The sequence below is a fragment of the Protopterus annectens genome, chromosome 5.part0, assembly GCF_019279795.1.
Source record: "Protopterus annectens isolate FY-2018-M chromosome 5.part0, PAN1.0, whole genome shotgun sequence".
In the NCBI taxonomy this organism is placed as follows: Eukaryota; Metazoa; Chordata; order Ceratodontiformes; family Protopteridae; genus Protopterus; species Protopterus annectens.
The window spans coordinates 1,373,597,006-1,373,613,689 of NC_056735.1; the positions used below are offsets into that span (position 1 = coordinate 1,373,597,006).

Below are 16,684 nucleotides of genomic sequence, written 5' to 3' on the forward strand. Positions count from 1 at the left end.
CTTGGGACATCGAGGCGGGCTGTCCCTGGGACCGGCTGGTGGGAGCCTGGCCCAACTGCAAGGGAGTGCGGGATGGAGCCGTGGCAGGGACCGGGGGTCCGGAAGTCCTCAACAGTGCCCTTTCCACTACGTCGAAGGCCGAGAGGGAGCCAGCTTCTCTGAACCCCGAGAGCCGACCCCCACTCGGATCCGACGCATGGATCGGCCGGAGCCGAGACCGTCGGATCCGAGAGACCGGTGTGCTCCGACCTAGACGGAGCCGAAGACACACCAGCTCCCTTGGATCCGAGGCTCGGTCCTCGGCTCCGAGAGGTCGGGTCCGAAGCACCCAAAGCACTCAAGGGATGGGACGGGTCCGAGGTGCGCCGACCTATCGGATCCGACCCACCCCCGGATCCAACTCTGCCCGGCGCCGACAGCTCCGAACCCATGGTGTGGGTCGGAGAAGGAGCCAAAGGGGCGAAAAAAGGGGTCGAAGCCCCTCCCGGATGGGGGGGGCTAGGAGCACTCCCATTTGCATTTGGGCCTGGATGAATCTCCTCATCATCCGGTCCATGTCTGCTTCACTCATGGAGAAGGTAGATCTAGTCGAGGCCACCGAAGCGGACCTAGAGAGCCGCCTTGGGGACCTCGCTGAAGGGCTAGCCTCCTCCTCCTCGGGCCCAGGAGAGAACCGAGGGAGAGGAGCCGAGGAGGAGGAAACTAGAAGGCACAGGAGAGGCCCGCTTGGATGGAGGAGCCGAACTAGAGGTTTCAGCTCTCCGTTTGTGGTGCCTCTCCCTGTGCCTCTCCTTCTTTTCTCCCTCCCTAGAAGTCTCTCTCTCCTCCGGCCTTAGAGGGAGGTTGAGTCCCAGCCGGGAGGAGAGCCCACAGCAACTGCTTGCTGTGTAGAAGGGCAGAAGCGAGCGGTATCTGGAGGAGAAGTCCCGCCAGAACAAGCTTCGACCTCCGCTCCCTCAAAGCTCGGGGGTTGAACCCTGCACAAATGGTACAACCAGATGACAGGTGTTCAACCCCCAAGCATTTAACACTTCGAGTGTGGCCATCCGCCGGGGACAGCTTATGGCCACACTCGGTGCACTTAGAAAAAACTGCCTTATGGACTTCAGACATACTCTAGCCCTAACAGGCCTAAACACACACAAACCACTCAAACTACGCAAACCCGGGAAGAAAATATAAAAGATAGAGGAAGGAAAGCCTAACAGACACACTTCTATCTAAAATAATCAAAAAAGGTTAAATTTTACAAAATTTTCCTGTCAGAAAACATATCTGCACTAGGAGCTCAAGGAATCCGTCGCAACTTGAAAGCGGCAAACGAAATCTGGGGTCAGTCAGGGCTTGGCAAGGGGTTATGGGTAGAGGGAGGAGCTAGGAGCTCGGAGCCTAAGCTTTTGAAAGGCCGGCTCTGATCTGAGGTCGGATCCGATACCCACAGGTTGCAGACAAATGAAGTCTGCCTACTTCAGATCTCTTATTTTTTTAAAACATCTCTTCTTGAGCAGTTTCATACTCAGCCAGCCTTTTCTTCATTTCAACTTCTGCTTTTTGCAGTTTCATCAACTCATCTGAATATCTGTTTAAAGCTGCTTCTATTTTTTCCAGCCTTTTGCTATTTGAGTTGATATACTCCTTCAATGTTTCATTTATTTTAATCACCACTGAGAACATTTGACTTATTTTTTCCTCTAGATTACTAAAAGCCATGTCTTGCACCAAAACTGGAGTTGAACAGCTTTTTGCTGAACAGCTACAGAATTCTTCCCAGTCAGTGTTTTGTCTTCACCTTTTCTAGTTGATTTTCCCTCACACACTCTTACTTTCTTCTCTGGAGACTTTCAGGCAGTGTATTCACTAGTTAGTAACTCAAATTCTACTCACGTTAACAGTATCACTGGCTGTTGGTTGTCAGTTTCTGTTTTCATACTAGAGGAGCTGAAGATAACCTGTTTGTCAGTGTGCAGCCATTTTGGAAGTACAATGGCCACAACATCTTGATCCTTATCCATGAAGAGAAGTCATAATACATAACCCTTGGGGTTTAAGAACATTAAAAAAAGGATACTCACTATGTGACTGAGAAAGCATGTGACTGGAAGAGTGGCAGATTCATGGACACAGATGGCAGGAAAGAATTTAAAAACTGAAAATGAAAAATGACCTTATTTAAAAAATGGTAAAGATGCACTGCAACAGACTGAAAGAGCATTAAAGCAGAGAATATCAGAGGATTTTACACCTAACAAGCACACTCAAACAGGAAAGAGAAAGATCACTTAAATCAATACATGATAAGTAGAGACAGAGATGCTTGGATGATATGAAGTAACCCATCCAAATGCAAAAGGTACATTTCTGAATTATTCTAAATTAAAAAAAATAATATTGCATTTCTAATTTTTTTTTTGTGCTTGCTAAAAGGGCATTGTTATAGCTGTTTTATTACCTTTTCTCTTAAATGTCCTTTTAAGGAAACAAGAGAGAGAGAGAGATTAGTTGTGTAAATTCTTACCACAATCTTAGATGTACTTCTCTTCACCACTACAGTACTCATTACTTCAGGGAGTCCTCTGCAAGTTAGTGATCAGACATTGGCCAGTTTACCAGAGTCTTGTACTATTGCAGGTATGTTGTACATCCTACGATGGCTGCAGTTGTACGTAGGCCATCAAAGCAGCTCACTGATGTACCATCCTCAGAACTGAATGCCCCAGGAGGAAAGCCATTCTAAGGAATAAATGGTCAGTCAAGCCAGGCAAAACAAAAATCCAGGGGGAAGGAGAGTGGGATTGAATACTGCAGCAGTGAAGAAATGGACATCTAAGGTTATGGTAAGATTTTACACAACTAATCTATCTCTTTCTATTCACCTACTACAGTATTCATGAATTCAGGGAGAATGCCAAAGCTTAAGAAGCAAGGGAGAGGGTAGTGGCCGAGGAGGCCTCTATGAAGCCGTAGAGGATGGCCTTGGCAAAGCCAGCCCTAGCTCTGGAAATAACATTTAGTTTGTAGTGTTTGGTAAAGATATGAATGGTAGACCAAATGGCTGCCTCTAGGATAGCTCTGTTATCCAGCCTTTTGAAAAAGATCTGGATGAAGCCATTGCTCTGATGGAATAAGCATTGACTGGCGCGGAGAGGTTCTTCCCATGGTAGAAGTAGCAAAAGCAAATGGTTTTTGCAATCCAACAGGACATGGTTTGTTTGGAAGCTGGTAGTCCCAAGGCTCTGGAATGAAATTTCACAAAAAGCTGATCAGATTTCCTGATAGCTTTGGTCTTGTCAAGGTAAAATTTAAGTTGTCTATGAACATCCAGTGACTGCAGAATTCTCTCAGAGTGATTCTCTGGGGAGGGGAAGAAGGTGGGCAGCTAGATAGACTGGTTTTAAGAAAGCTCATTAACCACCTTAGGCATGAATGATGGGATAAGTCCTCATGGAGACCATGTCTTTGTGGAATATTAAGAAGGGCGGGGAGACCATTATGGCCTGAAGTTCAGAGACCCTTCTAGCTGAAGTCAAAGCTAGCAGCAGGATGGTTTTCCAAGTGCAATGTTTAAGAGAAGCCGATGAAACTGGCTCAAATGGGGCTAGTGTTCGCTTCTCTTGAACAAAGTTGAGGTCCCAAGGATGGGGTATGGGCTTCAATATGAAGTACACCCTTTTAAAAATAGTTTCCCCTCAAATCTGGATGCCAGGGGAGGGGAAAAGGGGCAGACAGGCACAGACAGCTGACAAGTGGGCTTTTATGGATGAGTAAGCCAGATTTGCCTACAACAATTCACACAGATAGAAAAGGATGACAGGAATCTCCAACGTAAGTGTGTCTATCCTCATTTTGAGAGACCAGATAGAAACCTTTTCCACTTGGAAATGCAAGATTCTCTTGTATTAGGCTTCCTAGCCTCCTGCAAAACTCTGAGCTCATCTTCTGAGAAAGGGTGTCTAAATGGGATCAGAATCCTATCACCCACAGAGTCAGTTGTAGTGTAGCCAACTGTGGGAGGATGAGGGATCCCTTGTTCTGTGTTAGAAAGTCCACTTTGTGGGGCAACTTGTGGTGATGGCCCTTGGTTAAATAGAAGAGAAGGGGGAACCAACACTGTCTTGGCCAGAAGGGAGTCACCAGCAAGGTTTTCGGCTGGTCCTGGCAAATCATAAACGGGACCAGCAGAGAGTCAACAGCAAGGTTTTGGCTGGTCCTAGCAAATCATAAACAAGACCTTCCCAATTAATGGAAGGGGAGGGAATGTATACAGAACCATCCCCTTCAAGTTGAAGGATACCTCATCCACTTTCCAGGCCAGAGGAGAGTGTTCCCTGGCATAGAATTTTGGAAGCTGTTCATGGAGGAAGCAAATAGGTCTACTTGAGGTATACCCCATTGGTGGACAATGTCCAGTAACATATCCCTGGCATCCAATGTAACATATCCCTGGCATCCACTCATAGGACAGAGTCCAGGATTTGCTCAAGCTGTCTGCCAATACGTTTCTCTCTGAGGGAATGTAAACTGCTATGATAGACATCTGGTTCCTAGCTAGAAATTCCCATATTTGGAGCACTAACCTGCAAAGGAGGTAGGATCTCGAACCCCCTTGTTTGTCAATATACCAGAGGACTATCATGTTGTCTGTGAACAATATGAGCAGGCCTAGATTAAGGAAGACTTCTATGGCTAACAGAAGGGCCCTCATTTCCTTGACACTGATATGTTCCTTTCTCTACAAGGTGGTCCAGGTTTCCTGGACTGTGTATTTGCCCATGGCCACACCCCAGCCTAAGACTGAGGCATCTGTGGAAAGGAGGGCTACTGGGTTCAGTGGGTGCAAGGGCAGACACGGATTTTGTATTATCTGCTGGTCCCACCAAATTAGCTCCTTCCTGAGACAAGGTAGAAGTGGGACTTTGTACTCCAGGGGTTGGGAGTACTGTGTCAACACCAATCTGAGGAACCACTGCCATTTGCTCACTTGGAGCCTTGCCAAGGGGACCATGGGAATGGTAGATGCCATGAACCCCAGGACTCGTAGATATTCCCTGGCTGTGATGTGAGTCGAGGGTAGCAGGGAGAAAAAAATAGTCACAAAGGTTTTGAACTTTCTGAGGAAGAACAGATATCCTCATAAAGTCTGTTTGAATTCTGCAGCCCAGGAAATGTGGTCTCAGGTCAGATTCAGGCTGAATTTATTGTATTTTACTGTGAACCTCAGTTCCTCTAGTAAGGAGATGGTTTTCAGTTTGTCAGTGAGAACATGAGGACCTTGATTCTAGAGAAGGAGGTCATCCAGGTAAGGGAAGATTTGGATTCTCTTGAGCCTGCAGTGGGTGATGACTGGGGCTAGGCATTTCGTAAATACCCTTTGGGCAACAGAGAGACCAAAGGATAATGCAGAGAATTGAAAGTGCCAAGATACCACAGAAAAGCGTAGGAATTTCCTGCATTTCAAACTGATTGGGATATGAAGGCATGTGTCTTATGTCCGAGGAGGCCATGTAGCCCTGTGGTATGACGAGTGGGAACAGGGTTTGCAGAGACAATATTTTGAAGTAAGGGACCTTCAAGAATGTTTTCAGATGGGAAAGGTCCTGTATGGGTCTCCATGGTCCTTCCTTCCTGGGGAATAGAACCCTTTCCCTCTTTGATTTGGGGAGGCAAGTTCTATTGTGTCCTGCCATAATTCAGAGATAATCCCTAAAAAAGACTAAGCTGCTCTTTTGGGGGCTGTGGGATGCCCCTGAAAGGGGGGATGGACAACCATTTCATGGAATAACCTTTTTTGATGACATACTGAGCCCAGGCATCCTCTAACATTTTCCCAAGCCTCCACAGCTCATGAATGTCTGATAGAAAGGGCGATAGGAGAGGGTAGTGCAGGGTAGTCATTGACTCCCTGCTTTGTCCTGAAAGGGCTACTTCTTGATGGCTAAACCCTGGGAGGATTGGGAAGGTTTAGGTTTCTGTGGTTTCTTACCAACCATGGGAGGTTTGTAGTTTTGAGCTTGTCCTTTGCTGTGCACATACACAAGCTTTGAAGGACAGTTCCTGTAAAATTTTGGAACAGGAGAAACTAGGAGGTGTTTCAAGTCTTTGAGCTCTTTGGACTTCTCTTGAAGGGATTTAAAAAAGTTTTCTACAGCTGGGCCAAACAACTTGGACTTATCCAAGGGGTGTCCAGCATCTGAGACTTGAAATCATCAGAAAGGGGTTGGAGCCTGAGCCATGAAAATCTCCTGAGCACAGACCCAGAGGTCGCTGCCCTGGCCGAGGCCTCTCTGCATCATAACTACACTTAATGGAGTGTTTGGCCACCTGAGAAGAGGCCCCCAAAAGGGATAGGGCTTCTGTTTTCTTGTCCGAATCAGGTAGATCAGAAATGGCAGAGGAGGCCTGGGATAATAGCTCCAAGACATATTTAATCATATGAGTCTGGTTATTAATGGTCCTAATCAAGGGCTTTGCTCTCCTTGTCTGAGAGGAACATATTGTTGGAAGGAAGAAGTTTTGTAGGTTTGTCTGAGGTCACCAAAATAATTCCTGGGTCAGCAATAGGGCATTTAAACAAAAACTTACAGTCTACATGGACCTTACAAAAGTGGCCTGGCTTCTTTGGGGCCAGGTGTCTGGGATGCACTAACAAATGCATCCAGAAAGGCAGGGTGGATGCTAGAAGGTCTAGGGCTGCCCATACCTAAAAGCCTATAATATCTTTTTTGGGTGTCAGATACCTGACAGGATTACCACTTATAAAATTCACCCATTTTCACTAGGGTTTCCCCAAAGGAGATTTCCTCTATGGGGGAGTCAGCACCAATGGATTCCTCTTCAGGGAAATATATTCCTGGGGGGAGGGAATCTGAGAGGTATAATCTAGAGGGTCTTCCTCATCTGAGGGCCTTTATGTGCATTAAATGTTCTGCAACTTAACAAGTTGGAACAGATTCAGAAAACCTTTACCAGACAGATAACTGTCAAAATGTATCCTATAAAGAAATATTTGTATATTTGCCTTTGTATTATATGGCCTACCAGTTTCTAAGAGGTAACATTATTATGACATAAAGATGCCTTAGGGACAAATTATTGGCTGACACATTAGATATTACCTTTATAGAGCATGGTATTGTATAAAGTATAAAAAAAATTAGATGTAAGAATTCCTATTACCAATTTAAAGTTAAAGAGATGTGCAATTCATTACCCAGACATGTAAGATCTGCAAATACTTTATCAATATTTAAATGGGCATTAGAATAACTGGCTTTCTAAAATTCCATATTCCCCAGTGATGTCATTTGGCAAACTTTAAATTGGTAGCGTAGGTCCTTAGTTTATTCATTGAACCATTAATTCTCAGAGAAAAGAGCTTACACAGGAACATAGGAACAATACAAGACAAGCAATCACAGGGACCATAAGATGCCTAATTATATACTCCTTTAATTCCTAAGCTGGAATGCACTTACCTACTGAAACTAAGGTTTCATAGTTCTGTATCATCACTTCCTTGTACATCTCCTTATCTGGTTTTCTTAGCATCTCCCACTCCTCTTCTGAGAAAGTAACAGCAACATCTTCAAAGGTCTCCGGTACCTGAAAAGGAGACACAGTGCATTTCAACTTTTAATATATTACATGCAATCTGCAAAAAATGTTTCTCTTCCTGATTAACTGTCTCAATAACAAAAAACTGTTACTCAACTCTTCAAAAAAATAAAACTATGATCTTCAGAACATTCACTAAAAGGCAAAAAGACTCCCAACTCGCTTCTTATTCTTGGCCATCTAAACAATGCCATTGAGCAGGTTAACACCTTCAGATATCTAGGAGTGTGGCTTGGCACTTCACTTAACTTTCACCAACATCTCAAAAACACATGGGGAAAAGATAAACTCCCTATTCTTAGGGTCAACAACATCTCCTCTTTACTCTCTCACCCAGCAAGAAATGTAAAGGGATTCTTCTAGCCAAACTTAAGCACTGACTACATATTCCAGCATATGTCTCCAAAATAAACTCTACCACCATCCAATTAATTTCCAGCTCCATATGTTGCTTCATTACCCTTTTCCCAAAGTACAAACACAACTGTCTTGCACTAGTCAAAGCCTAATGGCTGCTGGTTCAGCAATGAACTAATCTACTCCTTGGCTCCCAACTTTTCAGGCCCCTGAAAGAAACCTCCTTCCCTACCCTTTCCTGTAGCTTACTTTTACAGCCTCCTTCATAGAACCTTCAATTTCATAGCAACTCAGGACATCTCTTGCAAGCACCTAAAACCAGACTTCAGTGCTGTAACTACTCCCTTTCTACCCTTTCACCAAAGCTCTGGAGGGATCTTCCCTCAAATCATATCTACCTCTCTTAACTAATCTCCTTTGAGGCACAACTTAAAGAAACTCTCACAGCACTATATGCTCATAAATACTCTGTCAAGTCACAACCTAGTCTCCAAAATCCCCGGCACATACTGCCTGTCATTTATACTGCAGTATATCTTCTGTAACTTATAATATGTTACTACTCTAACTGATGTAAGATTGTAATTAGTGGTTTCGTTTGGCTACCTTCTTACATTATTTTTCTATTGTATTTTAACAATTTGTTTTCATAGTGTACTCTTTTACTGTATAAATTATTCTTATTTTTTCCACGATATGTGTTCATATTACAGGCTGAGACTGAAACTGGTCCAATGGGATCAATGCACTATCCGAATGTTGTAAATAAATAAACACATACAACTGGCTTAAGTATTGGTGTCATTCAAAGGGGATCCAATGCCTGTCAGCCTGGGATGACACGCTCGACAAGCCACGATGCTTCGCTAGGGACGGCTTGCACCTGTCACCCCTGGGCTTTCGGATATTGGCAAAGGCTCTTGCTACCCCCATAGTGCCTTTTTTAGGCAAGGCTCAAAAGACAAACCCACCTCCATAGGTATCACAAGGGATAAGACACTAAGAGTAATGCTACTCAATGCCAGAAGTCTAAACCTCAAGATGCACGGACTCGAAACTCTCCTTAGCATGGAGAACATCGATATCTGTGCAGTAACAGAAACCTGGTTCAAGGCTCCCGAGAGCACCCCATCACTACCAGGTTATACCTCATACCATGCTTTTCGGCCCCAAAACTTGGACAGAACCACAAAAGGAGGGGGAGTATCAATATTCGTCAATGATACCCACACCTCCAGGTTGGTGGCACAGCACGAAGCATCAGAGACTATCCATGTGCAACTAACAGTGGGTAAAACTGCCTTCCAGTTTATAGCCTGCTACAGACCACCCTCCCAAACCCAGGAACCCCACTCGGCCTTCCTGAGAACACTGGAAAATATGAAGGTCTCTCCAAACACCATTATATTGGGCGACTTCAACTACCCAAACATAGACTGGGAGCATTACTCTAGCTCCGACACCCTAGCCCAAAGGTTCCTAGAATTTATAAACTCAAATGCTATGGAACAACTTGTTACCACTCCCACAAGAGGGGAAAACATACTGGACCTGATCATCACCAACATGGAGACTCTATGCTCCAGACCAGAAGTGTATCCCTCACTGGTAAGATCAGACCATAAACTAATCTCACTGGATATTCACATCCTGACCCCACCTCCTGCCCAGAAAACTACAGTGAAAAACTTCTCTAAAGCAAATTTCACACTCCTCAAAACCGAGGTGGAATCCTTCAAAGCCCCCGGGCCTGTGGAAAATACGGCCCAGACCACAGAATCCTTTATAAATGCATTCTATGAACACCTTCAGGAATGCATGGATCATGCAATCCCAAATAAAACCAAGACCCAATCCTCCAAAGGCAGAAGTCCTGTCTGGTGGACCCCAGCCATAAACAAACTATACAATAGAAGGAGGAAGCTACTAAATGATAGACCAAAATCCCAAAAAGGGAAGGCATCTCTGATCAGTATTAGCAAAAAACTATGGGCACTCATAAAATCGTCTAAGGCCAGCTTTGAGAGAAAAATTGCACAGGACACTAAGGATAATCACAAGGCTTTCTTTAGTTATGTTAGGAACCTGGGTGGGAATTCCCAGATATGCTCAGAATTGGTCCAAAATGACAAAAAATACACCGCACCCACAGACATTGCCAACATCCTAGCTGACAGGTTCAGCGCAACCCCCCCCCCCACCAAAAGGGCAAATATCTATCCCAGAAGAGTGCTGCCCCCCTGATATCTCAGATGCTCAGGTAAGAGCCGCCCTCTCCAAAGCAAAAAACACAGCATCAATGGGACCAGACGGTGTCCTGGGCTGCGTCCTACATGAACTCCAACAAGAGCTAAACCCAAACATAAAACTACTGTTCAATCCCAGCCTTACTACAGGATATGTACCCAAAGAGTGGCGTACAGCAACAGTGATCCCTCTCCACAAAGGTGGTGCCTCAACGGATCCTGGAAACTATCGCCCCATAAGCCTGACTAGCTTGGTCTGCAAAGCTATGGAAAGGATCATCATGGACCTCATAAATAAAGATATTGGGGACCTACAGACACTGGATCCTACCCAGTTCGGATCTTTGAAACAGTCACCAAGGCCATTGATGAGGGGAAGATGGTCCACACAGCCTACCTGGACCTCGCAAAAGCCTTCGATACAATACTCCACTCGGGCATTAGAGATAAGCTCACCAGCTTAAATATAAACCCCTATGTCACTAGATGGGTTGCAAACTGGCTCAAGGGCAGAACCCACATGGTTAGAATTGCTGGAGCCATGTCAGACTCCAAACCAGTTACAAGTGGCTTCCCACAAGGCTCAGTCCTGGGACCTCTCTTGTTCGGTATATATTTCTCGGAGGTACAGGCCAACACGGAAGGACTGTGGCTGACCAAGTTCGCAGATGACTGCAAACTGGGCGCCATAATCGACTCTCCAGCCGACACAAGCATCCTCCAAAAGGGCCTCATAGAAACAGACAACTGGTGCCAGAGCCATGGCCTCAAGCTAAACGCCAAAAAGTGTATAGTCATCCCCTTTGGCAAAAACAAAGTGCCCACAAATTACCACATAGGTGGTAATCCATTAAGTACAGAAGAAGTAATTAGGGAACTGGGGACCCAAGTTGATAGCAGTCTCTCATTTGACAACCACGTGGCCAAAGTGGCTAGAAAAACATTTTATACAGCCCACCTAATCATGAAGGGATTCACATCTAGATCAGGGGAGGTCATCGTGCTTCTTTACTCATCCCTCATCAGGCCCATAATTGAGTACAATGCCCCTTTTGGGATGTACCTTACCAGACACTTGCAGCAACTGGAAAGACCCCAAAAGTACCTCACCAAGAGGATCAAAGGGCTCAAACAGATGCCATATGCTGCCCGGTTAAAGAAACTCCAGCTCTACTCAGTGGCATACCACCTGTTCAGGGGCGATCTGTGCCTGACGTATAAAGCCATGTTCATCCCGGAATTAATGGACATGCTGCACCTCAGAAAATCCAAATCCCATTGAGCTACGCGCTCGAGAGACTTGAACCTCAGCACTGAAATAAATAGGACATGCTGGAGGGACAGATTCATAACCCAGAGGCTCCCTTCACTCTGGAATAAAATCCCAGTCCAGGTTAGGCAGAGTCCCTCATTGACTCTCTTCAAGAGGAATCTTGATGAGTGGATGGGAGATCGTAGGTTTAACCCGGGTATCACTTCTGTGTCACTGTTAGACAGAGGCACAGTATACTAACCTCGAAAAAGGGCATAGCAAAATTAATTTAAAATGGGTGGCGAAAGCCAAACACGTTCTGGCTAGGCTTATAAATGCCCTAGGGCAGATAGCCTAGTATGAACCTATGAACACACAAACACGCAAACGCACACATGCACAAACGCGCAAACGCACACACACGCAAACGCACACACGCAAACACACACACAAGACCAAACACAAACACAAATCATTTGTAAAAAAAGTTTAGAATCTTTAAACATTTAGCAGTAACCAGACACCCTGAATGTATGCATTCATTCATTTAACCATGTTTACCAACTACATCAAACCTATTTTTCATGACTGAAGGACTTGTTCTACCACTTGTTATTTACTGTGTTACTAAACACCAAACCCACACAAAATAGGTCTCATTCTGGTTAGGCTTGGTTTCATTTTACACCATTACCTCTATGAGTGTGTTATAATTCACACTGTTCTGATAATTGAGTGACTGATTTTTTATGTGCCTTTGCTTAGACCCTTAACATAAAATAACCAAGGATAAAATATCATGGTTAAATGCAATATGTATACACAGTTTAAAATATCAACTCAATCAACCAGCACAAGTTTTGGGAAATATGAGGAAATCCAAGCACCTAAAGAAAACTAGGACAGACTAGGGATGAACATATAAACACATACAATGAAACTGGATATTGGAAATAAACCTTTGACTCTGGAGATATGATGCAGAAGCCTATATGACTATAAGTTACAATGCTGCCCATAATCAGAATAATCTTAACATTAGTGTAACTCTGCACTGCCTCAGAGAACATTAAGCACCATCACGTAGTACATGAATTCACAGTTCTGACAAAATGACCGAGCAATGCCAAAACCATCATTCATGTGGGTTAGTATTAGACTACAGTAACCACCACTCTAGGTAAAGCCTGCCATCCAAATTCTTAGTTTACTAACCGGGAATAGCTTTAGTGGCTAGGAATGTTGTTCTTCTTTCGGCTTTTCCTGGTTAGGGGTCACCACAGCGGAACTCCAGTCTGCTAATGATTGGCAGTAGATTTTTATGGTGCCAAGATGCCAGCTCGACGCCCAACCTTCAACGAAGGCACGCCCATTCACACATATCTTTCGAAGGCCACTCGACCGCAGGCAGGACATGGAGATTCCACACAGAAGGCGCTCCAGTAGAGAATCGAACGGGAGAACCTCTTGCTGTGAGGCGACAACGCTACCGCTGCACCACCATAGCTTTAGTGGCTAGGAATGGGATATAAAATATAGCTACAACAAAATCTTGTAAGCGCTATTTTACTTTACAGAATTAAACATTCTAAAACCAGAAGCACCTTAAAGTGATAGTTGCCCTAAAAACAATCACCATTTTCATTTTCTACAAAGAACTTTCAAAATCCACACAGCCATTAAGGCCTGGGAACCTGCAAGTGTTTACAATGCGCTGCCGTTCATACTCTCTCTATTCCACACAGCCATTAAGGCCTGGGAACCTGTGAGTGTTTACAATGCGCTGCTGTTCATACTCTCTCTATTCCACACAGCCATTAAGGCCTGGGAACCTGCGAGTGTTTACAATGAGCTGCCGTTCATACTCTCTCTATTCCACACAGCCATTAAGGCCTGGGAACCTGCGAGTGTTTACAATGCGCTGCCGTTCATACTCTCTCTATTCCACACAGCCATTAAGGCCTGGGAACCTGCGAGTGTTTACAATGTGCTGCCGTTCATACTCTCTCTATTCCACACAGCCATTAAGGCCTGGGAACCTGCGAGTGTTTACAACGTGCTGCCGTTCATACTCTCTCTATTCCACACAGCCATTAAGGTCTGGGAACCTGCGAGTATTTACAATGCGCTGCCGTTCATACTCTCTCTATTCCACACAGTCATTAAGGCCTGGGAACCTGCGAGTGTTTACAATGCGCTGCCGTTCATACTCTCTCTATTCCACACAGCCATTAAGGCCTGGGAATCTGCGAGTGTTTACAATGCGCTGCCGTTCATACTCTCTCTATTCCACACAGCCATTAAGGCCTGGGAACCTGCTAGTGTTTACAATGCGCTGCCGTTCATACTCTCTCTATTCCACACAGCCATTAAGGCCTGGGAACCTGCAGGTGTTTACAATGCGCTGCCATTCATACTCTCTCTATTCCACACAGCCATTAAGGCCTGGGAACCTGCGAGTGTTTACAATGCGCTGCCATTCATACTCTCTCTATTCCAACTCTCCTCCTGTGTCTCCACATTTTTCATGCTTTGTAACATGATCTAGTATATAAAAAATAAATTGCTTAAACACATTGCTATGACTGTATAATGAAGTAACAGAGCTCTTTTGCTTCATGGCATAACCGTGTTCATACACTGTACTCCTTAACTTTCTTTCCCTCTTGCCTATATACGATGCCTCATGTGTTAAATAATGCGCTGCTTAAATCACATATCCTGCAACACTGGTAATAAAATGAGGACTTATAAGACATGTCTGTGTTAGTACAGTAAGAACTGTCCCCAATGAAGAAATACCCAACCGTGCTGCAGTTAAAACTTTTAAGGATATTTCCCTGTAACTTGGTCTCTGATTGATCTCTTGTACCTTTATATAAAAGCTTTTATTAATAAAACTGGATTTCTATCCACTATACAAATTTCTCCCCAGGCCTCCCATGAAAATAGGCTCTGTCCTAGTTGGACTTTCCCAGTCAATAAATGTTAAATAAATAAATAAATAAAAATCAATCACTCAGTCAATCAATTAAACAATCAATCATTCTTGTTTTCCAGTCTCTAGATCTGGGGGAAGGTTATAGTCTAAGAAGTAGATGCAAAAGGGTAATTGTGTCAAGACCTGAAGCCATAAAATTGCCCCTCATTATCCAAAACCACATCTATGCTTTTTGATGGTCTTACTGGTATAACCCCTTATTACGAATTTTTCTTCTACTGATAAACAATATACTTGTTTAGTGTCAGAAACTACAGCTGAGATCATCTAACCTTACTCTTTGACCTTTTACCGCATTCTCCTATAAATAAGAAGGACGCATAAGCTGGTATTACGGTATGGAACTACTGCTGCATTGTTATAACTGATACAAAGACGCATTCTTCTGCTTAATATCTTTAGAAACATTGGCTTTTAAACATTAATCTGTATTGTCATCACTTATTTTGCACACAAAGTCTAAGAACTCTGTACTCTTATTTAAAAATTCTAGAAATATCTACCAGTCAGTGATGTCACTCTACCAAATCAAAAATATGTCTTCACCACTCTATCAAATGTCATCCTCCACTTAATACACAATGGCATAATCCTTCTTACCTCCTCTGATCCTCAAACACCCATCTGCACACCATCACAATACAAACCAAAACCACGACTATCATTTAGCAAATCCAACACTTTGACTAATCTCTGCTACAACTAAGAGCATAAATATACAATATTTTCTTTAGACACTTGTACCCATATCTTTCCACTGATGTTCATGCTAACCTTTAAGGTTCTTTCCAGCCCAGAACCTTCTAGAGCATTATACTGCGTATCAGCAATGATCTACTTATTGCATGACTGCAAAGGTCTTTATTAAATCATCGAACGCTTAGAAAAGCGAAAGATGATTTATCGACCCCATGTAAGCGGAAGCTTACAAACTCGAACCCAAGGGAAAAAAATCGCTGTTCCAATAAAAAAAAAAATACTCTTATAACGAAGTGGGGGGCTTCGCCTCCCACCCTGATGTGGAGGGCTGTGCTCCCCACACACCCCCTACTAATATACCAACTTCGAGATCGCACTACAATGACGAAAACGGCAAAGTAATTTACGCGGTCAAGCAATTTCTTTCCCAGGGAAAGAATTTGCTTATATGCCTCTTCGTCATTTTGCCTTTTTGTCTTTTCAAGTTCAACCACGATGCATTCGAAAGAATGCATCTTCAGTCATCTAATAGGAACCCGACTGCAATCACCCATGTTAATACTGTGTCAGTTGTCATTATTCTGTTTGCATGCCATTTTCTATCTGCACTCCTGAAACTTACAGCTACCTGCTTTACTTGAATGAGTTATTACATATGTGAAATGTTACATAATACTGCATCATAAATGGTGGCACATATAATCCACTGGACTATTGTTATCAGTGATTTTCTTTTTTCAAGTATATATTTTGTGTTTTTGTACTAATACACTCTGTATAGGAGTTTGCTTCCCTGAACCTCTATGGAAAACAAGCTCTGCGGGGGGGGGGGGTGTTTTAAAGAAAAAAAGTTACATATACCTACATAAAAAGAAACTTGAGAACAATATATGTGATTATTTTGATAAGAATACTTGGCTTTTAAAATATAGGCCGACATAAAGATTGTTGTTAGTTCACATTTTGTATAGCCATGCCTTTGAAGTAAACTGCAAGCCATGACTTTTTTAAGTTCTGGTTTAGTTAGACAAAGCTGTTTACAAGCAGCAGATAGCATTTTAGAGGGCTGATAACTCACTTTTAAAGTTAGAGGATATTTGTAGTTTATAATCTGCAATCAACTGTCGTACGTCCTTAACTAGACTGAGTGCTACTGCATTTTCAGGCTTCTCATTTACCAGAATAAAGTTCATTATTTTATTGCTGTTGCATAGAAGGTGGATGGATACAGATTTGCAACTTCTGGTGTCGTGTAGCTTCAACATTTTCCATTGTGGAGATCTTTTGGAATTTTTTTTAATTTTTTATTTTGTTTCAAGGCATTAAGGCCTTGTGTTCCAGTTGTAAGGGTTGAAGGAAGGAGTGGTATCTCTTCTTTGAACCAGTACTGCTGAGAAAAAAGAACCAGAAGTTTTCTTACTTGAACACTTTAGATTTTATGCCTGGTGCCTGCCACAACAGAAGCCTTACAAGTGGTTAATGTACTTATCATTGTGAGGCACTTACCTTACAGACGCA

At 43.5% G+C, this 16,684-nt stretch overlaps 1 protein-coding gene across 1 annotated transcript in view; it reads right to left on the reverse strand.

Annotated features, from left to right (window-relative positions):
- LOC122802372 (zinc finger protein 14-like) overlaps positions 1-16,684 on the reverse strand; it is a 214,394-nt gene that overhangs the window by 173,258 nt on the left and 24,452 nt on the right. Inside the window, exon 3 of the mRNA XM_044072004.1 lies at positions 7,473-7,599. Coding sequence (XP_043927939.1) covers positions 7,473-7,599 — 127 coding nt within the window. The remainder of the gene's footprint in view (positions 1-7,472; positions 7,600-16,684) is intronic.